Source organism: Octopus sinensis, linkage group LG3 (genome assembly GCF_006345805.1).
Source record: "Octopus sinensis linkage group LG3, ASM634580v1, whole genome shotgun sequence".
Taxonomy (NCBI): domain Eukaryota; kingdom Metazoa; phylum Mollusca; class Cephalopoda; order Octopoda; family Octopodidae; genus Octopus; species Octopus sinensis.
Genome location: NC_042999.1, coordinates 162,947,151 through 162,973,162, shown reverse-complemented (window position 1 = coordinate 162,973,162; position 26,012 = coordinate 162,947,151). Strand labels below are relative to the sequence as shown.

General features: G+C 34.2%; 1 protein-coding gene and 1 long non-coding RNA gene across 4 annotated transcripts in view; both read right to left on the bottom strand.

The window, feature by feature from the left end:
• Positions 1-3,707: 3,707 nt before the first annotated feature.
• Positions 3,708-26,012, bottom strand: part of LOC115209238 (probable ATP-dependent RNA helicase DDX4) — a 25,706-nt gene continuing 3,401 nt past the window's right edge. For all 3 annotated transcript variants that reach the window (XM_029777518.2, XM_036501576.1, XM_029777517.2), the window contains exons 2-13: positions 25,275-25,651; positions 21,085-21,115; positions 20,960-21,000; positions 15,503-15,589; positions 15,083-15,121; positions 14,021-14,325; positions 12,909-13,193; positions 8,980-9,289; positions 8,036-8,135; positions 6,707-6,977; positions 4,255-4,365; positions 3,708-4,050 (exon numbers count right to left, since the gene is read on the bottom strand). In XM_029777518.2, coding sequence (XP_029633378.1) covers positions 3,949-4,050; positions 4,255-4,365; positions 6,707-6,977; positions 8,036-8,135; positions 8,980-9,289; positions 12,909-13,193; positions 14,021-14,325; positions 15,083-15,121; positions 15,503-15,589; positions 20,960-21,000; positions 21,085-21,115; positions 25,275-25,651 — 2,059 coding nt within the window. In that variant the 3' untranslated portion in view covers positions 3,708-3,948. The remainder of the gene's footprint in view (positions 4,051-4,254; positions 4,366-6,706; positions 6,978-8,035; positions 8,136-8,979; positions 9,290-12,908; positions 13,194-14,020; positions 14,326-15,082; positions 15,122-15,502; positions 15,590-20,959; positions 21,001-21,084; positions 21,116-25,274; positions 25,652-26,012) is intronic.
• On the bottom strand, positions 10,292-12,552 carry LOC118762654. Its single transcript, XR_004998420.1, has 2 exons — positions 10,853-12,552; positions 10,292-10,628 (listed from the first exon to the last, which is right to left on the bottom strand). It is a non-coding gene; the product is annotated as an uncharacterized LOC118762654 (long non-coding RNA).

Here is a 26,012-nt window from a genome sequence, read left to right as displayed (position 1 = left end):
GCTAAATGCACCTATATTTAGTCTAATTATAAAAATGCACATCCGTTTCCAAGTAAGAACAAAAACATAAAAACTGGTCTGAAAGATAGCTGGTTGGAATTGTTTTTTTAAAAAAGAAACCTGGTCCCTTTATAGATCTTAGTGCAAAATCCATGTCAAATTTCACTAATATCTATTTGTGTTCTGATTTTAAATTCTACAAGACAGATGAAATAGGTCAAAGTTTGGGTTAACCCTTTCGTTACCAGCCCTGGCTCTGAGTACAAATGTCTTGATTTCATAAGTTTTGAATTAAAATCTTCCACCAAACCTGAATCCCAATTTATGTTCCTAACACTAGCTGAATGATAACTAAGTTATTTTTACTAAATTCTTTGTTATATTTAAAGTAACTGAAAGAAACACAGAGCATCTCAAAATAAATACAATAACGAAAGGGTTAATGGTGTACCTGAAATATAAAACTGCAAGCACTTCCTTCCAAAAAACAGTATTTTCTGGTTGCCCTTTTCATTTACTCACACTTTTTCAATCCCTAACACCCTGATTCAAATGTCTCCTAGCCCATTTTTAATGTACATTTATGTAATACCATCTCAAATTAATTACTAGTTTGATATAAGTGATTACTTACAACAGCACCACCCTTCTATAAGCATAGGTGGTAGGTGTGGGTTCAATTTTGGTTGTGGTTAACAAACACTTTGATATTTAAATAGGGGTCATGGACTAAAAAAATCCTCCCACCACACTCCCATCTTTGTTGCTAGTACCCATATAAAATGTGGGAGTAGTTAGGAATCTAAATCGTAGGAGACAGAAGAGATAAAACCTCACTTTTATATATAAAGATGACATGAAGAGGAAAATTAAATGCCATCACTTGTCCAGTCATGTAAGCAAATTCTCAACTACATAGGCATAGGAGTAGTTGTGCGGTAAGTAGCTTGCTTACCAGTAGGGGTTGTGCCACCAATGGTAGAATTGACTACCTCGAACCTGGAGGAAGATGAACTATTGGTCGTCTAAAGAGGCGGAGAGGTGGTGGACAAACACCATAAGGGAGTACCTTTAACCTTCATACAGGATCCCGAATGCCCTCTGCAGATAGCTGTGGAGGTTGTAACGTTGCCTGTGAGGTATAGGCTGCAGGGACTCAATGAGGAATATCGCTCGTGGCCGGGCGATGCCGGCCCGGATCCCACCTTGGTCTTGAATGAGGCGTGGGAGATGGCAGAGTATACGGGCACAAGCGATGTTGGGGAGGAATATAGTGACAAGAAGTTGAAAAGCCTCAGTGTTATAATGTCTATTGCATGTTATTGCGTTTAAGAGGCTTAATGTCCCAATTCTTAAATGGACTATTAGTCCAAAAATTGTAAAACTGAAGAGATTCATTACCTCGTTTTGTCTTTTTCTGTGAAAAAAGAGAATGTTTTAGAGAAGCAAAAAAGAAAAAAAGGCAAGTGTTTTTTGCCTTCTCCCATTAATATCCTTTTCATCAATGTCTTTCTCTAGCCTGCAAGCTACTCTATATCATGCCGTTATGGCAAAATTTTTGAAATAAAGTAGCTTGCTTATGAACCACATTGGTTCCGGTGTCAGTCCCACTGCATGGTACCTTTGGCAAGTGTCTTATACTTTAGCCTCAGGCCGACCAACGTCCTGTGAGTGGATTTAGTAGACAGAAACTGAAAGAAGCTCAATGTGTGTGTGCGTATATATATATATATATATATATATATATATATATATATATATATATATATATATATATGTGTGTATGTATATATGTGTATGTATATATGTGTATGTATATATATATATATATGTATATATATATGTATATGTATATATATATGTATATGTATATATATATATGTATATGTATATATATATATATATATATGTATATATATATATGTATGTATATGTGTATGTATATGTGTGTGTGTGTGTGTTGGTGTTTGTCCCAACATCACTTGACAACCAACACTGGTGTGTTTACGTCCCTGTAGCATAGCGGTTTGGCAAAAGAGACCAAGAGAATAAGTACTAGGCTTCCAAAGAATAAGTCCTGGGATTGATTTGCTTGACTAAAAGGCGGTGCTCCAGCATGGCCACAGTCAAATGACTGAATCAAGTAAAAGAGTATATTGTTTCAATTATATTCTGTCCTACTATGCAAGTGTTATGACACCCTCAAAATAAAACTTTTTTGAGTGAAATTCAATAGGGAGAACCTGAGCAATGGTCCTTGGGTGAGGAAGAAGGAGATTCAGCCAAACTGTGCCTTTACCAAATTGACTTTGTTGCAAACTTTCAAAGTCAACAAAAACGCAAGCAACTTTGTAGCTTCAATATTTCACTCCATACAAGATTATGTTTAGTACATTCTGGAACTTTCTGGATGTTTGAACAGGTTTTAAGATCTGTAACTTCTGTAAACATGGTTCTATATAATGACTACCATCATTAGCATATTTAATTAAAAAAAAAAAAAACATGCTAAGAGTTTAAGCCACAATCGAATTCATGATCAGTAATCTACTTAGAAGATGCTGATTCCTACAAGTTGTTTAACCTTTTCGTTCCTGAATTTATTTTGAGATCTCAGTGTTTCTTCCAATTATTTTAAATGTAACAAAGAATTAAGTAAAATAACATCGTTATCATTAAGCTAGAGTTAGGGATGTAAATTATGACTTGGGTTTGGTGGAAGATTTTAATTCAGAACTTTTGAAAACCAGACATTTGTACTAAAGAGCCAGAGCCGGTTTGGTAACAAAAGGGTTAAATTCCAGGCAGACCTGATAAAGTCTACAACTGTAGCACATAAGTAGCTGGTCAAAAACTAATTGGTGCAATACATTGTCTCACCTTTGGAGGACTGGACTGTACAATATGCAGTTTAGCGTGGCTTGTCTTGATTGCTTTCGTTGTAAAAGGCATTTTTAGCTTTCTAGATTACAATGTGATATTTTGGTACTTTGTGTGACAAGGCAGATGCTTCTCTTGCTGCTGCGAGATCTCTTATTGTAGAAGAGCTGTAAAATCAGTGATCATATATTCCCCAGATAAAAGATAATGGTAACATTCATGACCATACCTTTACTCGTTACTCGTTTACTTGTTTCAGTCATTTGACTGCGGCCATGCTGGAGCACCGCCTTTAATCGAGCAGCTCAACACCGGGACTTATTCTTTTGTAAGCCCAGTACTTATTCTATCGGGCTCTTTTGCCAAACCGCTAAGTAACGGGGACATAAACACACCAGCATCAGTTGTCAAGCAATGCTAGGGAGACAAACACAGACACACACACGCATATATATATATATATATATATACGACAGGCTTCTTTCAGTTTCCGTCTACCAAATCCACTCACAAGGCTTTGGTCGGCCCGAGGCTATAGTAGAAGACACTTGCCCAAGGTGCCACGCAGTGGGACTGAACCCGGAACCATGTGGTTGGTAAACAAGCTACTTACCACACAGCCACTCCTGCGCCTATTGGTAATAACTACAAAATTCCTACTTAGAAATTGCAGCATAAAAATCCAGTTTTCTCCAAGTGCTATGCTAATTTCAGGGATGAATGCAGACAAATGAAGAGAGGAACAGTCCAGATTGCTTAGCTTAAGGTGAACATTATCACTCATTTTGGTCAAAAGTTAAAATAAGTCAAATTCAGGTAGGACTTGGTATTTTTAGAAGACATATCAGTTTTAACTCAAAAATCAAATTTATTTAAAGCAAATAAGCAATTATAAAAAAACATTAAACTATTTAACAAGATCTTTGTTTTCTCCACAATTGAAAATTTTTAAAAAAAAAAAAAGAAAAAAAAAAAGGATCAACACCCAACAGTATCAAGTGAAAATAGTCTTTGAATGAAAAAATAGAAAACTTTTGGTATGGAATGACTATCACAGTTGGAAAGTAATTATTCCCACAACTCTTCCTCTTCAATCACTTGTCTTGGGGGTGCTCCACTGCTTATAGGTTGCCAACCACAACCATCATTAACCATTTCTGGTGCACAGCTCTGAAAATACACAATTATTCAGTGTCACAAGACTATACAATTAATTTACTCTTAAATTCTTTTATGTTATCAAATTAATGAGAACATCAATGCAGACCCCCTACAAGAAAACCTAGAAAAAAACCAATTAGGTTTGGAACAGAGTTTATTATGTTGGAGCTCCTTCTTTAATTCCAAGGAAAATGTCAGAAGATATATTCTTACCCTAATTCTCCTCCGATCCCGGCCACCAAAACGTCCACTATTGTATGTGCCATTTGAAAGGCCTACCATTTTTGCTTCTTCCTCTAACCAAACAGGGACATTTTGTTGAGCCTGCAAAATGTAAATAGGTAAATACAATAGCTACTATGAGTGAAATACAGCTTAGACATTTGTCTACCACAAAAATAAATGTTAACATAAAAATAATCATAAATGTTTCCAGATAACTTCCCACAAAAATCCAGTTAATTATAGCTACACAAATCAACCTTCAAATTCTTGCAAATTGAATCCCACTTTTGAATTATATAGCTAAGATGAAAACTTTAATACAAAAACAAATTGGTTCAACAAATTCTAATATCGCTGATGTTGCTCAAAACCATCACCAAAAGCCATTAATTCTTTTTGATACCAACCCAGCTGAGATTTTCTCCAGTTCTAAATGTAAAATTCATACCAGTCATAAGACAAGGACAAAGAGCATTCAATTAAAATAACCAATATTATAACAATTTCTCATTGAATTGTCTATGTTGCGAAGGTTATTATACCAATAATAAGAGTCAAATCTGAAGGGAAAGAGCATGTCACTGAAGATATGGTGATGAAAAGACTGACAAACACAAATGATTGATTAACCACATGAATAAATTAATTACACAATTGATTAGTTGGTTGGTTAATTAGCTAACCAACTGACAAAGAAATGAAATTGAACCAGTGCATGTGTTTATTATTGGCATAACAACACTTCCAAGATGACAAAATTTATTGCATTCTATTTCACTAAAACAAAGACGGTAGGCATAGCTCTGTAGGTTCTTTAACAACATGGTCTTCAGTTTAATCCTACAGTAAGAAAAGAATCAATCACACATATGTGTGTATGCGTTTCCTTATCTCGACATCATGATATAGTTATAAACAAGTGTTATGATGAAGCAAGTACCTCTCTTTTGAGAAAACATGGGGAAATATTACCTTGCTTGGAAACCGGAAAGGCATCAAAAGGGAGAAAATATGCCTCAGCAAATGGCAGAAAAAAATGCATGTTAAAAAATGAAAAGATACTAATCCTTTAGTATTCAGATTACTGTGAAATTTAGTGCTAATTTATTCACATCGTTTTGAATTAATCATGCATTATCATATGGCTTCAAAATTGTGATGCGATTATTTTTAAAATGACACAGAGTAAGTGTAACAGACAGGATCTGACAGGTAAAATATTTGGGCTGGATGTAGCCAGTTTAAATGCTGAACGGTTAAACATTTTGAAGCTGCAAATCAAATTCTGGAATAGTTTCAAGAATCTCTATGTTACGTTCCCTATATTACATTCATATAAATTTATAGTTATTTTCTGAAATTCATTTAAATTCACAGCTACTTTTAGAATCTAACAAACTCAAAAGGTAGGTATATTTTAGTTGCAAATAAACTAATGAAAAGTTCAAAGAAGAACATTACCAAAGTATAACATTGTGGAAACAAATGGTAGACCCAAAATTCACTAAATGTAATGGTTTAATGTACTAACAAGATTTGGGTTCAAATTTACATTTAAATAACAATAGGTACTCTTGGCTGGTCTTATGAACCAAGAAATTTTTCAGCTGGGTAAGTAATTTTATTTACCATAGTCACCAATCCACTCCAATTTCTCTGGCCATTACTTGCTACAGTCCCCATCTCTAAAGATCTCTCCTTACACTTCAACAAAATATCCACCTCTACCCCCTCTGCACCATTCATACTCCACTCCACTCGGTGGGTTATGTGCTTGATGCCTCTCCAACATCTATTTCTTTCTCATCATCCATTTCCCTTGGCGTAACCAAGTGTCTCCTTTATAGTAAGACACTTATCTCTATCCTACTTCCTTTAACCTCTCAACTGGCACAAAAACATCCCCTTCTGTCTCACTCTCTCCCAGTTGAGGAGTGTTTTGCAAGCTACTTGGTGACCCTGTTAGGAAGATCATCTAATCATAGAAACCATGCCAAAGCAGAGAAGGGAACCTGGGCAGTTCTCAGCTGTCAAACCATTCAACCCATGCCTGCATGGAAGACAGATGTTAAATGATAAGAGCTAAATTTAAATAACTTTTTTAAACACATCATTCAGTTAAACTGTTTATGAAACATTACTTCAATATAGCAAAAGCAATAAAGATGTTCAATATCAGTTTTAATTGTTTAGCACTTAAACCAGCCACATCCAACCAGAGTATTCTACCTGGTATATGTTCAAATTGATTAGATCCAGACTTTCTCACTGCCCCATGTCATTCTAAGAATAAAACAATCACCTCATTGAAATCTTCAAAAACAATGGGAACAAGTATTACATTTGGCAGAGTAATCTGAAGGGTTAAAGGGTTAAAATAAAATAGTTTTCAGATCAAGAATCAAAAGATTTTAGAACAGAAATGAAAAGGTATACTCACATCACTCAATATCTTTGTCAAGGCTTTTGCCAGACTCGAGTCTGAATCGGAGGAATAAAAGCTGATGGCACGACCTGTATTACCACACCGACCAGTTCTGCCAATGCGGTGGACATATTCATCAACAGAGCTGGGAAGGTCATAGTTTACAACTTGGCTGACATTAGGAATATCAAGTCCTCGAGCTGCCACTGAAGTTGCAATTAACACTGGTATTCTTCCTGTCTTGAAATCTTGTAAGGCTTCTTCTCTTTCTCGTTGAAGACGGTCTCTGAGTTAAGAACAGTAAATTCAGGTTTTAATTTTCCTTAAACATTTTTATAAATTTAGCTTTTAACAAGTTCCTTTTGGAATTTATGTATGCAGTGCATTAAGTGCAACCAGTCTACCAAACTGGCAGTAAAATAGAAAATTCATGATAATCTTCCACTTTCTATTTTTCTTGCTTTAAACTGCACAAAACAAAATTCAGGGAATTCATTCTCAATTTATATCTTCTCACATGTCCTCTTCTTTTTATAAGGCAAACTAACAAGAATTATGACTATGTAGCTATTTTCTGTCTGATATATAATCTATTGCTAAAAGTGCAGCATGCATGAATATGTATGTTTAGTGCACATGAATGACAGAACACATGGAATGAGGGCAACAATATATAAGAGGAATGAGATGTAAACTCATACCGACATGCAACGTGCTGCAACATTTGGCAATGTGTGATACTGGTCTGACCTACACAAGCATGGAAAAATGGCTGTAAAATGATGGTTATGACAATGGTTAAGGAAAATACATTTTTCTTGATAATCACTGATAACAATTTTGACTTCCTCGCTACAGTTGAAGATAAAACAGGGTGAAAAATATAGAATTCTTCTATATTAAAATTAGCTGATAACTCATTTTTTATGGTAACATTTAAGCAAAACTGAAATAACTTTACATTTATTCTTGTTTTGAGACAAAAATTCTGGAATAGTTTCATGAATCTCTTACTATGTTACGTTCCCAATATTACATTCATATAAATTTATAGTTATTTTCTGAAATCCATTTAAATTCACAGCTATTTTTAGAATCTAACAAAATCAATTTTGTTAGATAACAATTTTGACTTCCTCGCTACAGTTGAAGATAAAACAGGGTGAAAAATGTTTTATGATTGGATAAGGTATATGGTATGAGGAATGGGTAAAATAAAAAGGCAGATCAATTTCAGTGACAACATATGAATTCAAAATGGCCTCTAATTGAAAATATTAAGAACAACTAGATTATTAAATTAGGGAAGCTTAAGAGCACTTCAGAATACATAACAATACTTACCCATGAATACTTGTTGTTTTGTAATCATTTTGTGAGAGGTAGGATGCCAAAAAGTCTGCATTCCTCTTTTGTTCCACAAAGACTAGGGTTTTATCTGAACCTTAAAAAAGAAATTTTTTAATCTTTCAATACCAGTTCTCACAAAAGTACTTTATGGTTTCATGTTAACAACCCACTCATTAAAATGTTTGCAGCATCTCAGTCATTAGTCAAGCAAACCGTTTCAACTTAGCATCTTGTTTTCACACCAAATACCCAGTACAGTAGTAAAGTGGTTGGTGTCAGGAAAGGCATCCAGCCATAAGAACCAAGCCAAAACAGAAAGCAGGGATTGATGCAATCTTCTGAACCATCCAACTCGTACCAACATAAAAGACCTGTTAAATGATAACTTCTTTGCATGGGGGTTTTAGATCACATCTCCAGGTTAACCTTGGCTGCACTTCCAATCCATTTGTCTGTAATGGCAATATACCATTTGCTGCAAACCATGACAACTCAATCTGTCCTACTGAAGAAAATATTACAGATTGCAAACCGGGAACTTATCACCGACTGCATTTTGATGTTGATATTAATAGCATTTGGCAAAATTTAGTGAAGAAAGAGAGATGTTAAACAGACAATGCAGGTTTTATTATTGTCCATTGCTCCAGAACTCACTAAACCAAAGGTTCAAAGATCAGGTCTTGCAAAACAAATACTTTACATTAGGAATTTCCTAACAACCCAATATAAACTCATTTGAGTGGTAATTCTTACACATCACAATTTCTTCCAAACAATTGACAGTATGAGCAATACTAACTACATTTTGCACTAACAAAAAATGCTTATATGGTGTAATGAATAAATATAACATTAAGACAGGTACAGAACATCAAATGGAAAAAAAAAATGGAAAACTGTTGTTTCAGTAACCATGAGAAAGTTAAAATTCTTACCAAATTCATCTAAAAAACTGCACAATTTCTCTCTTTTTTCCTGCCTTGATACTTTTAAGAGAATCTGTTCCACATCAGAACATGCACCACCCACCAAGCCAATGGTGAGAAACAAATAATCATTAAGAAAATCAGCAGCTAATTCTTGAATTTTGTCTGGAAATGTAGCACTGAACATCAATGTCTGTCTTTGGGTTTTTGCTGGCATTCCATGATCATCCACCAACCTCCTTATATCTGGCTCAAATCCCATATCTAACATTCGATCTGCTTCATCCAGTATGAAATGTTTCACTTGAGATATATTCACCTATATAACAACAAAGTTCAGATTTTAAAAACGGAATATATACAAAGAGCAGTACTCATCATTGTTTCATACAGGGAGACACACAAAAAGATAGAAAATGAACACAATTTTAAGAAAAAGAAATCTACAGAAGTTCTTTTATGGAATACAATGAAACATTTTATATCGATTTTTCCATACAGACATGGATTGGACATGCACAGCATTAAAAAAAAGTAAATGGGGGGAGAGGGCTTTGGTTTTGTGTAGATCTTCCAGTGGGTGCATTTCATAATGCTACCAGCACTAACAGATTCCTTAAGACATCAAGCAAAGTGAAATTGTGTTCAGTGCTAGTGACATGTAAAGGAAAAGCATGTCAGTGATGTGTAAGGAGCACCCGTGCTGGTGACATGCAAAATGCTCCCAGTATACTGTGTCAAGTAGCTGGTGTTAGGAAGGGCATCCACTTAGAGAAGTCACGCCAAAACACAAGCTTAGTACAGTTCTCAGGCTTATGAGCTCAGGTCAAACTATCTAACCCATACCATTATAGAAAACAGACATATAATGATGATATGTACATTATTAAAGATTAACAGCTTCACAAGCACATTTTCAAAATCGTTAGCAGAAGTGGCCTTACATTCATCATGAGTATCAAGTTTAAAGACAAATTACATTTCTCTTGAAAGATTCTTAAATAGCTTTGAGCCTTAATATACAAACAATAATTGTTGCTTAAGATAATGAGTAAGTTTTAAACTTAATGGTGTAATGTAGTAGTACATATTAAATTTAACCCTTTCGATATCAACCCACCCGAGAATTAAAATGGCAAATGATACCAAGCCACCCAAATCCAGCCATAATAATCTATTCATATTTAAATGAGGATTTCAGTGCAAATTCTGTTAGTACATTCATGCAAACCTGATTTCACTACATACACAATTGAGTTACAGTATCCAACATTATTTGGTGTGATATCTGACCGCTGAATTTTTGGAGATTTTTTTCCTCACATTTTTTTGGTGTTGCTTTGAAAATATTAAAATACTGACAAATGGGTAACAGATTTATGTTGTCAAGAAGTGAACTGGAATTTGAAAGTTTTCAACCGAAGAAATGGAAAAGTCAAACAAAATATTCAGCAAACACAAAAACCACATGGCTTGTGAAAAGGAATCAGATATTTCCATTTCTGAAAGTGAACGTGATTCAGACAAAAATTCACACAGCAACAAAGGAAATGAATTTGTAAGTAAGTGCAACAAATGTCTAAAAACTTTCTCTTACAAATTTTTCTGAAGAGACTGGACCTAATCACAGTCTTTCCCAAGAGGCAAAACCATTAACCCTTTAGTGTTTAAACCGGCCATATCAGGCCAAAATAGTCTTCCTGTTTTATGCTCAAACCAGCCAGCTCTGACCTCTCACACCTACCCTACAAAGTCAGTCTAAAAATAAACAGGGGCATCATCAAAATCCCAGAGTTACAAGATGCTGTACAATTAATTTAAAACAATGTAATTAAACAGGCTTTACATTTGACAGATTAATCTGAATGCTAAAGGGTTAAACTATTTTTAAAATATTTTTCCTCCTAGTTGGTTTCATGCAATTACTGTGGAAACTAATCAATATGCAGAATGTAAATAATGCAACAAAAGAAACCATTTGTGGCCTCCTACATGCTTAAATGAAATCTGAGCTTTTTTTTGCTATGATAATGGGAATAAGGAAGTTAACCTGAATAACCAACTACTGGAGAAGTGACCAAACCCTTTTGGTATCATGGCAAGGACAAGATTAAAAAAATTGCAGTATTTAAATAGCTGTGCACCAGTATGTAGAGAACCAAAATTTCATCTCATCTAAAATAAGGCTCCTCATCAACTGCATTCAAAACACTTATAAAACATTCTATAACCCAGGGAGATACCTGTCTATCGATGAGGGTATGGGGCGATACAAAAGCAGAATACATCTGACAGTACATGCCTGGAAAACCAACCAAAATAGGTGATCAAGGTGGATTCGGTTTTATACAAGGAAGAAAGGCAATGTAAGCCAGCACAGGTTAAGGTACAATATGGTCTGGAATTAAAAACTCCCATACCATAACCAGGGCTACATTTTTTTTTTTGCATTTTGGTCAAACCTGCAGTAAATTTAGAAGCTGTGGCAACATGTGTTACAAGTAGGAAAGGGATGTCAAAAAAAAATAATCCAACAGCAGAAAGGAAATTTGCATACAGAAACAAGAGACAAATCAATTGGTATATAGTGAACCTGATAATAGTTAACGCATTTATACTATATTAACAAATGAAGGAGGGGCTCGAAGGTGATGTGACTGTCTGCTGTTCCAATCAGATGTAGCAATGCAGTTGAGAGCTGGTTTTTCTTAAAAAAAAAAAAACTGTTAGGAGAAAAACGAAAACCTGCTAGAAAGACATCCCAATGATTTCAGCAAATCACCATAAATTGAGGGTCACAAAAGGTAGTGCCATGAATACCATCATCAAAAAAGAACAGCTCTCAGTAGACAGGCCATTGAAACAAGTTTCCAATGTATACTCTGCAAAATTGCATTATGTGAAGTGGGGTGCTTTACAGGTTACCATGATGTTTGTTTATAGAGGATTTTACCTCTTTATTTTTCATTTACCTGTAATTTTAACTTGCCTATAAAGTGACAAATTTTGATCAATTTGCATAGTAAATAATTATGTTTCTGTACATTTAGGTATATGTATGAATGTATTTCATTTACTTATTTGTATGTGTATTTCAATTTCTTGTTTTCTTCAAAGATAAATTCCAGTATTCCCTATTTTTACACTTATTGCTACACCTATCTGATATGCATTTAATTTCAACTGATAATCTAGTAATGTGCACAATTCTGATTTTAAAATTTTGTTGTATACCCAAACTGAAATAATTTTATATTTACTTTGTTTTTACCTGAGACACTTTGAGACAAAAATTACGCAATATGTTAAAATAAAAAAACTAAAACTTATCAAAACCAGTCCAGATTTATGATTATATTAAAATTTAATTGAAACACACAAGGGTCTTCTTTGGTTAAATACTGCTGCTTTAAAATAACAGCATGCTTTCATTTTTCTAGGAAGTAATCCAAGTAACACATCTACAACATGTTGGAGTATTTTTGAGATATTTAGGATTTAGGGAGTCATAAAATAATTGATTTTAAAACAATGATCCCACTGAATTACTATTAACTCATGCATTCACAGAGGGAACCATAAATTGAAACCTTACATGCTTGATAAAATTTCTTGACCATCAGTAGCTTCAATGTCATCACCACCACACAAGAATTGTTTCATTCCCTGTCTTAAAAAAATCTACACCACCATTATAGTTCACTAAACTGAGGCATTGGAGCACATGAATGTGCTCTCAAATCTCTTAAGCATATGAAATAATCTATCTGCTTTGAAGAACCTATAGATGAATAACCTTTCTACCATAATACAACTGCTATACTGACATTGTTGCAATGTAAACGAAGGTGGGCATAGCCAGGTGAGTTAAGAGTATGTTAATGCAAAGTGTGATTTACAAATACACAAAAGGAAATTTAATTTATCTAGTTTCTTACTGTATTTTTCTGAATAAAATCAAGTAGACGACCTGGAGTTCCAACTAACACATGAACTCCACAAGAAATATTTCTTATCTGGCTTGAAACTGATGTACCACCATAGACAACAGCAGATCGTATGCTTGTCCCATAGGCAAATTTGCGAGTGTCCATGAATATCTGTACAGCAAGTTCACGAGTAGGGGCAACAATCAAAATTTCAGGGTATTGTGGAAGATTTTGTTCACATCTTTTCACACCTCTTTGTAACAACAATGTTAATACTGGCAATAGGAAGGCAGCCTGGAATTACAAGAAAAAATAAAACAAATAGAAAAATTGAGTTACTAGCTATTTGTTTTTTTGCACTTATGTGAAAGAAAGAAAAAATAAAATATAAAAATAAAGAAAATATGTACATTTTTTACTTGGCACTCCCTTGGGTTTCTAAAAGAACAGGTGGTTTCCCATTCAATGTTTGATATACATACATAAACATATCCATATATATACATACATATACACACACATTTTTATATTTTATTTTTTCCTTTTCTCATTTTCAAGGACACACAGTATATGTATGAATGCTTATGAAAACACACACAATAAGTTATGTGTGTGTGTGTGTGTGTGTATATATATATATATATATATATATATATATACATATATTTGTATGTAAGGATATATGTGTGTATACATAGCAACACTCCTACTATTGAAAACAAACCCTTTTTCCTTCTCTCCATTTCTTACAAAGGTCATCTAAAAAATACAAAAGGACCCAAAAGAAAAAAAAACATTTTTAAAACACAGCTCATATTCTCTTTCACTTTCCCTCTCTATGTATCTATCTATCTATATATATGTATATAGACACACACATACATATATATATATACACATACATATACACTAAAATACAAGATTCTTTTTCTTTTAATACGCAAGTATTAACCCTAATTTTTTACTTTCTCCATGCAATTAGCGATCAGAAGTGTTAACAAACGAAGGAGATAACCTCAATTAAAATCTTTGGGAAGTGATGCAAATAGCTTGATTCTAGTGTTATTCCTTCAACTAGAGATAATGAATCCTATAAAAAGAAAATGTAATGAACTACTTACTGTTTTACCAGAGCCAGTCTGGGCACAGGCCATTAGATCACGACCAGCTTGTATAATTGGAATGGCATTTTTCTGGATTGGAGTTGGTTTTTCAAATTTGGCACGATAGATGTTTTCCATTATCTTTTGCTGGAATTGCGCGTCTTCAAAATCAACTAAACCGCTTGGAGCAGCTCGCCCAGAAATCTCGACTGGAATATCATCATACTTAGAAAAATTGATACCCGTTGGAATGGACTGAAAGATTGCACTCTCGTCTTCTGGTGGTGGAGGGGGGATGTATGGAGCTTCACCACCTTGAGCATCTTGAGAAAAATATTCAAAAGCATACAATTATATTACATACTTATTGAACTGCTAATTAATTAAATCTTATAATCAAGCCCAATAATCATCATTTTATTAGTTATTCTATATACGTTCCTGAACCATAAGTTCTTAAACTCAGAGCATCAAACTGAGGGAAATAATTTCTAAGAGGAGGAGGCCTGACAAAGTCGGTTTTATCCATCAGGTATTTATTTAGTCAATCCTAACAAAGTTAATTCTTACCTAGAAAAGTTTTGAACTTATGAAAATCTGTGAATTCATATGTATCAATAACAGTGCCAACCTTAGAAATAGTTGAAAAGTAAAATATTGTGCAGTATACCATTCCAACAGACATCCTTCAAACTTTTGTATTAACACAAGGACGAGGCAAGTTACCTCTCCAGATACCCAGTCACATACCAATTAGCAGAATCATTCAGGGGTAACTGCTCAAACAAATCTACAACACCTTTGTTATAGCTAGAACATTCCAGCATGATTTTTGCTCAGTTAATTGCAAAAATACATTCAATCATGTGATTACAAGGATAGGGAACTTTTCATACACATTGAAGTTCCAAGTGACTCAACACCAAGCCAGATTGCTCAATTTAATATGGCTGCCCACATGAAACAGGTGAGTAAAATTTAAGTTTAAGCAATACAAATATTTATAACAAAATATATGCAATACAACTTCTAATAAATTTATGTATTTGATAAAATAATGAAAATACAAGCATCTCTTACCTCCTAATGTCATATGGTCAGGCACTTTGTCAAATGGATCTATGAAATGAAACAAAGTTTAGATATCCTAATTGATAGCAGAAAGTTTTGGTTGGTTTTAAATGCATTTTAGCTCTTTTAGAACAACTTTTATTCAGTCTGCAGTGATAACAAAACAGTATTGTTCAGTTGGCTGCAAATATAGTCTGCATCTTGAATAACCTAAATTACAACTTATACTCAATATGCCAATGCTCCAACAATTACATACATTTTCATTAGTAAAATAGTGGTAGTAGACCAACTGGGTCATTGTGAAACCAGAGAAATACATTAAGATTCCACAATTAAAAACTAATATGATTAGAGTACACAATATTTATCAAAGCAATAAACATTTAACAGTCTTTCAAAATTTAAAATAGTATGAAAAATCTTTACCTGAACGTTTATATGAACTGACATTAAATCGAGATGCATTCCTTACATTACAACCAGCATCCCCAGACTTGTAGCGAGCACCATTACCTAAATTCGAGTAGAAGAAAAGAATCGATCAGTAATTTGCTGAACATGACTGTGCTGATTAGACGGAAAAGGTAGATATATAGCAAGTGCAACTAGCTGACTTTTTTGAATGGGCAACATCAATTGTAAAAAACACAAAATGTAGATTGTTGAGAAAAAAAACTAGGTGCCAAAAGAATTGGTCTATGTTTAGGAGGACACATCAATACATTAATGCATTTGAAGAGTGAATGTTGAATAAAAAAACCAAGCAGCTCACCAGGGTAGACATTAAATCTAAAAATGAGAGAACTGTTTAACGCTTTCAATACCAAACAGTCCAAAACTGCTAGAGAAAAAGTTTGGTTAATTTTACTAAACTGTCCCAAAACAGCTGTAATAACCTATTCATATTTTAATGAGAATTTCAGCACATTCATGAAAATACGTAGTTTCACTATGGAAACAATTGAGTTAATATATCTACTGATATTATGCAGGAAATGTGAGCACTGCAAATTTTTGGAGATCCCTCACACACACACACCACCACCTTTTTCCACAAAGACTCAAGTGTTTTACTATGGACAAAAAATGGATACCAGTTTCGTGTTGTCAAGCAACAAGTTGGAATTCAAAGTATTTTCAAAAGAAAACAAAAATCTAAGAAAATATATGTGTGTGATAGTGAATCAGATTATATTTCCAAAAGTGAAACAATTCTGACCAGCTATGAAAATGACAGGAAAAGGGAATTTGCATCAAAATAATGCAAGGATTTAAAAACTATTTTCCTTGGTTATTTTTAGGAAGATATTAGGCCTAGTCAAAGTCATGCAAAGGAAACAAAACCATTAGATTATTTTTTCCTTTGAATCAATTACTGCATGAATGATTACACAAGACTAAGAGGAAAAAAAAAATTGAGATTTCCCACATACTTAGTAGAAAGAAATCCAAGTACTTTTAGGAATACTGTGTATGTGCGTGTGTATGTGAGTATGTGTGTATATGTTTGATTTATATTTTTTCATGTACTTGTTTTTATTTACCTGTAAGATGCATGACCAAGTCAGATTAATTTGGATTGTGAATCATTGTGTATTTATGTATACATGTATTTCATAAAGTTTTCACAAAGACAAACCCAATATTTGTTTTACCTTTATGGTACACCTATTTCATTCTGTTTTATCTTTATGGTACACTTGTGTTATGCACTTTAAGTTCAACTGATAAAATAACTAGTAATTTGCACAATTCTATTAAAATTTTGTTGAATATTTGATCGAATATCAGCTAATAACATTTTCTATGCTGATGGTCAAACAATTAGAATAATTATATATTTTGTTGAATATACCTGTATTTACCTGTAATTAGATTTGCTTCGAGACAAAAGTTATAAAAAAGATTTGGTTAAGAATCTTGTTAAATTGTGTTCCAAAAATCACATTATGTTGATAAATAAAAAAAAAGAGTTGCATTATTAAACTAATCAAAATTCACAATTATTTTAGAATTTAATTGAAACACATAAGGGGGTATATTCTGGTTAGAAATACAGTAATGAAATGGTTAAAAGCAAAATGCTTCCACAAACCCAATTAACAATTACAGTTATGAAAACTTGTGGAAGCATAAAAATACTAGGTGATTAAAACCCTTTAGCGTTCAGATTACTCTGTTAAATGTAATACTTTTCCACTCAAATTGTTTTAAATTAATCCTGCATTATCTTATAGCTTTGATGTTTCAATGAGGCGATTGTTTATGTTTAGAATGTCAATGTACGTTAGGTGTGAGAGGCTAGATATCACCCATTTGAATATAAGATATGTAGGATATTTGGGCCAGATTTGGCCGGTTTAACCCTTTCGTTACTATATTTCTGACCAAAATACACCCCTTATGTGTTTCAATTAATTTCTAACGTAATCATAAATTTAGTCTGGCTTCATTAACCCTTTAGTGTTCAGATTAACTTGTCAAATGTAATGCTTATCTGTTCAGATTAATTTGGATTTATTCAGGTTCAAGTGGGGTGTCCACAATATTTACTTGTAACTTTGTTAATTTTCTACATACAGATTTGAAACTTTGTAAATGGGTGCTTAAATGCCAGTGGTTTATAATTACGTAATTTTAGCTGATCTTTCTCACTACATTTGACTTTTATGGGCAGGTAAATTTAATTAACAGGTGTAAAAACAATAACATTATGAATAAACACTAAAATTCATATTCTTAATACATCTTACCTGTTTGATTTGCTGCTAAAATTATCCCAGATGTCAACGGCCAACAATTTTACATTTTTCAAGATGAGGTACATTAATTTGAATGAATTAAAATACAGGTGTAATCAGTACAAGATTTTACTCTTTCTATATTTCATTCAAACGTCATCATTGAAAAGAAAGTACAAAAACTCTTTTACTAGTCAATATACCATTGGCTATGCACTCTTATACAATTTAATGAATTCATTCACGTAACAGAATGCATCTAATAAAAAAATCTCATTAACAGGTGAGACAAAGGTGAATACAGGTGTGTAACATACTGAAAATTAATATGTAGTTCTCACTTTCACATATTATATTATAAAATTAAAAGGAATATGTAAAATTATACATTTATGGCATATTTCTGTCATGAAACTGTCCAAAGCACCCTTTACACAAGGGCACTTGGCAAAACGAACACATGTAGGATGTTTCGATCTGGTACCCTTTCGCAGTTTTTCTTTTTTGCTGCGAACACAGTCTGCACACTTTTTTTCTTCCATCTATTTTTTCCATTTGATGGAAGTCAACATTTTCTCTGTTGACATCCACCTCAGTTAATTTTGCTTTTCTCCCAGCTCTGTGCTTTCTAGAAGAAAAGCCCTCACGTAACTGAGATGCAATGTCAACCCGAAATTTCGAGTGGTCGTAGTCTTTCGGTGGCGGAGGTACTTTGTGGCTTTTTACGTAAACAATGTGGGCATTTACTATAGTTAAATTAACTAAAAACCACAAAATGTACCTCCACCATTTCTTCCCAGGTCGACCAACTGGGTAATATGCCCGATATTGGTCGGATTTGTCTACGCTACCCATATATTTGTTGTAGCAAATATTCACGAGGGGTTTCCCCTCAGCCCCAACACCAGTTTGTTCATTAGAAGACAGAAATAAAATCTGCCTTTTGTCTTTAAATGCAGTAACTAACAAATTTTGTTTTTGCATTTGCAAAATGTCCCCTCTTTTTTTTAAATTTTGCTTTTATTTCATGGGGTAAACCTTTACGATTTCCCATAACAGTGCTGCACATGTAAGTGCTTACACGTGCAAGATTTTCTGCCAAAGCCACTGAAGAAAAAAAACGATCGAAATAGAGGTGTCGGTGCTGATGGTGAAAAGGTTGTGTAAGAGACCATACAACATCATGTCCCAATCCATGTGGTCTTTTCGCATTATATTTCTTACCTGTGTAAACATCGAAGTTTACACAGTATCCTGTCTCCGATTCACAAACTTCCCATACCTTGATCCCCCATTTAGTAGGTTTGGCAGGCATGTACTGCCGAAAATGTACTCTGCCCTTAAATCCTATCATCGCTTCATCTACACTGAGATTTTTTCCAGGTAAATAAATAGTTTTTTAATTATGTACGAGTAAATCAATTACCGGACGTACTTTGTACAGGGGATCGTAGTTTGGGTCGTTTTTGTTGGGGGCATTGGAAGAATCAGTCAAATGCAAATACTGAGATATTTTCGAATACCTCGTCTTCGACATGATGCTCGAAATATATGGATTGCCATACCTTACATCGGGACTCCAATAGTTCCACAGTCGAGGAAGCTGTCTGACTCCAAACATAATGTTGATCGTAAAAAATGCTCTTATTTCCGCAGTATTTGTTGGCAGCCATAGCGGATCGCTCCTTCCACGAACAGAAATTAAATGTTGGGCATATTTGTTCGTTTGCTCCGCAACATTTTCAAAAAAACTTTGAGGCAAAAATAAAAATAGATAATCCAGTGGTTGAGCATCAGGAGGTAAATCATGTTGTGGACCAGTGTTTTCTGTAAAATCAGAAATTGTTACTGGTGTCGTAATTCACACGTGGAAATAACCATGTGGTCGAAACAATTTCACAGTATTTATACTTGAATAAAGGCGGGAAAGGCTTCATCTCGCATTATCTCAAAGCTACGAGAATTTAATAACGTGATTTGTTTATTTTTTTAGCGATTTCGTAGAGTGGTCATTTACGGCCGGATTTAGCCGGTTTGAACAAATAAAGTGGAATTAATTCTGGCCGGATATGGCCGGTTTGAACACTAAAGGGTTAAACAACTATAACTTTTTTATTTATCAATATATTAATCTGATTTTTGGAAGATAATTTAATGAAATATTCTCAACCAATTCTATACTATAATTTTTGTCACAAAATGACTAATTGCAGGTAGATACAGGTAAATTCAACAAGATATAAAATTATTAAAATTTTGTTCAAACATCGCTATAGAAAATGGGTTATACAAGAAAATTTTACGATAGAATTTGTTATTCTGGGCAACTTTCTGATACCCATAATAATATTTATGGCAAAATAGTCTTAATTTCATTTAAGGTTGTGGGAAACCACTAAACTATCTTTTCTTTCGTTTTGTTTACATTAAGCGTAACGGTTCGTTTCTGCCATAATGATTTCAAATAGGCTCATTCGAAAAAGTAAAAAGAAATAGTCTAAGGCTTTACTCTTCTGGGAAAGTCTGTGGCTTGGTCCAGTTTCTTCAGAAAAATCACCGAAAGAAACAGTTTTTAAATTTTCACTCCATTCAGGTGCCAATTCATTTTCTTTATTGCTGTCGGAGCTCTCGGATTCACTGTTTTCACTTTCGGAAAATGAAACATCAGATTCATTATCAAATACCACGTGGTTTTTTTTTTCAGTCATAGAGTTAGATTTATCAAGGTCTTCAGTAGAAAATCCTTCGAATTCTGACTCGCTGCTTGATATAATGAAATTCGTATCCATTTTTTGTCAGAATTACAAATTTTGAAAACACAATAGGAACAAATTTCGGAAAAAAAATCTCCCAAAATTCACAGAATTAAAATTACACTTCGATTATTGTACAAAACTGTAGTTGAACTGTTTACAAAGTATAATACGTGTTTTCACGAATGTACTAAAGAGATTTGCTCTGATATTCTCATTTAAATTCGGGCGGGTTTGGTGACATTAACCAAAATTTTTTTCGGGCGGCTTTGGGCGGTTTGGTAACGAAAGGGTTAAACACTAAAGGGTTAATATCAAAATCCTGAAAAAATAGTCTGATAGGCTTAAAATATCAGAGAATAACAAATGTTTAAAGTGCAAAAACTGACCTGGTCTACTTTGATTACTGTCACCTTGGTCTCTTCTAGAACTAGAATTACAAATTAGACAAGTGTTAGAATTTCATTAAAAATTGACTAATGGAATTAAAATGAATATTTAAAATGAGCTGTACCTGAATTTGGACTCCTTTCGACTATGGTATTCTAGAGAGAAAAAGAAAAACGATTATTTTAGCATCAAACCATGTTCAAAAGAGTAAAGAATTTTTTTCTTAAATCAGTTTAATTTGCAATGAAAACAGCAACTGTTATAAAAGTAATAATGTCATTTAACGATAGTGAAATAGTAAATCATGATTTAATGTCCATTTTTCACACAAGCATGGGTTGGACAGTTTGACAGGATCCAGCAAACTGTAGCTGAGCATAAGAGAGGATATGGCTAGAGGTGGAAGGAGTGGGTGGAATTACAAACATATGAAGAGAGAGGGACAGGTCAGAGATGAAGGAGAGGTGAATGTAGTCAATGAGATAGAGGTATGGCTTGGCAGGGAGAGAAAGAAGCTGCTTGGGGATGAGCAGGGAATAGGAGCATTGGGGAGGAAGATATAGAGGTAGATAAGGGTAGCTGTAGTGAAGGAAGATACGAGGGTATTGAGATTGAAAGCAAATACAAGAGGTGTTAAGATGAAATATGGCAGATGTGAGGAGGATAACAACAGACAGAGAAGGAAAGTGATCAGTGAAAACAGTGAGAGAAAGTAAAAAATGAGAATCAGGAATCGAAGTAGGCGCAGGAGTGGCTGTGTGGTAAGTAGCTTGCTAACCAATCACATGGTTCCGGGTTCAGTCCCACTGCGTGGCATCTTGGGCAAGTATTTTCTGCTATAGCCCTGGGCCGACCAATGTCTTGTGGGTGGATTTGGTAGACGGAAACTGAAAGAAGCCTGTCGTATATATGTATATATATATATATATATATATATATATATATATATATATATATATATATATATATGTATGTATGTATGTGTTTGTGTGTCTGTGTTTGTCCCCCTAGCATTGCTTGACAACCGATGCTGGTGTGTTTACATCCCCGTCACTTAGCAGTTCGGCAAAAGAGACCGATAGAATAAGTACTGGGCTTACAAAAGAATAAGTCCCGGGGTTGATTTGCTCGACTAAAGGCGGTGCTCCAGCATGGCCGCAGTCAAATGACAAACAAGTAAAAGAGTAAAAAAGAGAGTAGTTCTAGCAGTGGGGGTATAACTAACTGGTAGCACAAAGAATGGGGGGCATATATACTGAAAAGGGATTGTAGAGGAGGGAGGGTTTAAGGATAAAATGAGGGCGATACTCCACAAGGCAGGGCCCAGCATGTATAAACAGACAAAATGCTTTTAGGAATTAATTTTTGGTGAAATGGATATGGTACAATACATTACCCTTAAAATTATTGGAAAGAAACCAAGTGGAAATAAAGGCAGCACATGCATAAATGAGTCAAAGGAATTACACTGAACATAAACTTGATGTTATACAATGATTTAATGCAAAACAGCAATATTACAGAAGTGAAGCTTAAAATAGAGCTCTTGATTGTATAGGTTAACAAACAGATGGGTGGTTCAGGCAAAAGTTAAAAGTTTGTATGAAAATTTACATGAAGTAGAAAGTGCAAATTTTCTTGTTAGTAAAGGCCTGTCTGAAATCATGAAGAGGAACCTTAATTTTCACATTAAAATGATCAGTGAAATTATCAGTGCTAAAGGTTACAATTGAAATCAATGACCATGGCTGTTTTATAAATGCTTTTGCCTTGCTGTAGGGGATTGCATTGGGCATGTTTTCAACAAAATACTGCACCTTTTGGATAATGTTCCAAGCAACCCAGACAAATTAAATGATCCTTCTAAACAATGGAATATACAATTTCTTTGTTCCAGCCAACATATCAAGGTGTGATAGCTACCGCCAAGGATTACTTTCAGAAAACAACTTTGAAACAACTCATTAAAGAGAGAAGATTAAACCAACAGTTAGGAACTTACGGAAAAAAAATTCAATATTATGTATGCTGTGGATAACATACTTAATTAAAAGCTTCAGCTATGGTGTTTGGCAAAACACATGACAAAACTGATTTCCAACAGCACAAAGTCAACCATGAAGTTCAAGATACTTTGACAAACATAGGCAAATGATGTAGAGGTTGAAGAAGTCACCTCAAATGAATTGCAAGGGTACCTTAGACAAACTAATCTAAGGGGAACTGATAATGTTATTACAAGAGCAAGAAGTTCCAACTATTCCACTTAATATCTTAAAGGTTGACACTTATAGAAGTCGTTACTGAGACAATCCTGACCATGAACTTAAAGAATTTACAAAGCATTCATAATGTGCTCAGTTCCTACATTCAGTCATGCAAAGAGGTATTCTGAAAGCATTCACCCTTTAGCATTCAAACCAGCTATATCGGGACCAAATATTCTACCAGATTTGTGTTGAAATTGACCAGATTAGAGCTCTTGCAACTACTCTACTATGTCATTCTAAAGGTAAACAAAACATCGCTGAAATCGCAAAGCTACATGATAATGTATGATTAATTCTAAGTGTGAATAAATAAGCATTACATTTGACATGGTAATCTGAATGTTAAATCTTTAACCCTTTCCATACCCATCCGGTTGAAACCACCTCTGGCTCTATAGTACAAATGTCTTGTTAGCATAAGTTCTGAATTAAAATCTTCCAAACCTTAGTCCCAGTTTATGTTCCTAACAATAGCTTAACGATAACTAAATTATTTTACTAAATATTTTATGTTTAAAATTAATTGAAAGAAACACAGAGCATATCAAAAGAAGTACCATAACAAAAGGGTTAAACAAGCTTATGGATGCTAATGTACCACAGGGTACAAGACTGTCACTCTTCCCAGTAACTCCTACCATACCACCAATTAACTAGTAGCAGTCAACATTATTTGTGGTGACATGTGCTCTAAATCAGAGTTAAGTAATAAACAATATGAGTATGAGCCAACGGCAAAATTACTGACAATGTAAAATGGCCTAAAATGTTGTAATAACCCAGACAACAGGAGGGAGGAGAGAGAATATATTCAATATATGGTGTGTCGTTAACTAGATGGCACATCAATCTTAACCCAACTTTTACTCTAGTAGCACTACTTATACTTGTTTCTAATCAATTCAAGAATGAGTCACAACGTCCACTCAGTAAATCATGCACAATAAACCTGAAGCCACTTCACATAAGTAGCCAGAAAAACTTACCAGATCTTCAATCTTAGCCACCTTTTGGCTGTACCATTAGAAGTTCTACCTAAAACCATATCAAATACAAATGATAAAACTTCTGAAAAGTATTTTAGAATAATTACTTACCTTGCTTAACCTGCCATGCTTCAATTCAGTTTACACGTTTTTTCTCCATGCATTCCACAAACATTACACATTTTCCCCAAGGACAATACCTGTACCTAGTCTACACAAATCTAACTGGATTATGTCCTCGGAACATCACTTCACAGCCTCGGCTTCACACTCACAAGAAGAAAATCAATTGGACATCCAGCTCAAAAAATAACCTATGTAGATTATGCTGAGGATTTAGCCTTGCTCTCTGACACAATATTAAAAACTCCAACCAATTCAGTGCCTAGAATTGGTTGCATGTGATGTTGGACTTGTCTATGCAACAGCCTTGGATGCTTACCAAAAAAACTGGAATCCAAGCTGGTTGGAGCTTACATCTTACATATTTTGGGGAACTCACCCCACCAAGAAACAGCTGTATGGAAATCTGCTTGTTTCCAACATTAATAGGGAAAGGCATTTGTGCTTTGCAGGACATTGCAGGTGAGCTAAACAAGAGCTGGCAAGTGACCTACTACTATGGAAGCTAAAGTATGCCCATACTGAAGCTGGTTGTCCAAACATAATGTAGATTAACTTGGAGACACTGGACACCTTGAAATGAAAATCCATGCTAGCATAATCAAAATAGTTTCTATTGATTAAATGTATCCCGACCTCTTTAATGAAGTCTGATGCATAACTACACACTGATACAGTACTTATGTCCTAAGAAACAAAACCTACACCAGTAGAATAAATAAAGGACTTGAATATGCTATTTTAAGCCTCAAAATTTAAAAAGAAAAACGTAATTTTCATCCACTTGTTCATATTATTGTAGCTTTTTGAGACAAATTTTTATTAAGATTGCAAGATCACTTTCTCAAGCAGTATAAGTATTGTAAAGGTGACAAACAAGGACTGACACTGCTAAAACAATCATTTAAAGAATTTTTTTTAGAAAAAAAACTTACTGTTTTCTTGTTCAGCATCAGAGTTCCAATCTTCCTCTGAATTATTGATTGATGGACTAGGTGAGTCTCTCCTCGTCCCAGCATTCAGGTTTCTGAAACCTCTACAACCAGGCTGCTTTCTCTGTTGGTCTGGCCTCCAAAATTTTTTTGGTACTGAATCAGAGTGACTATTCACTGGGACATTATTGTAAAAGGTAGCATTTGATAAAGGGCTGCTGCTGTTATCACAGTTACCATTGGTGACATTGTTATTTACAGAATAGTCATCGTCCCAACACTCGTCATCAAACTGGCCAGAGGAAGGAGGCGGAATTGAATGTTTGGTAACTTTGTCATTTTCATTGAAGTCTAAGAAAGCAAGTCCTCGACCTCTTCCCCTATTCAATAAAATAACAAAATATATATCATACAGAAGTAATTTGAAAAAAAAAATTGAAAATTCTTCATTTTTGAAAGCAAAAATTTTAACAGCTGTTAAATAACTGGACTGCACGTTTTAGAATAAAATTTTATGCTCAAATCATTTGTTTTTCATATCACTAACTGATATGTTACTCATACTCGCTTTAGGTAGTAGCGCTAATTTGCCACAACCTTTGGCTTTTTGGTACCTTTAGAAAGGCTGTGTGTTACAAGAATTTATATTAGATCCATTCACTTTTTCGGGACCTGTTCACCGGTCGGTGAATGGGTAAGATCAGAAGTGATCATATAGGCCCTATCCCTAGTGTATACGAA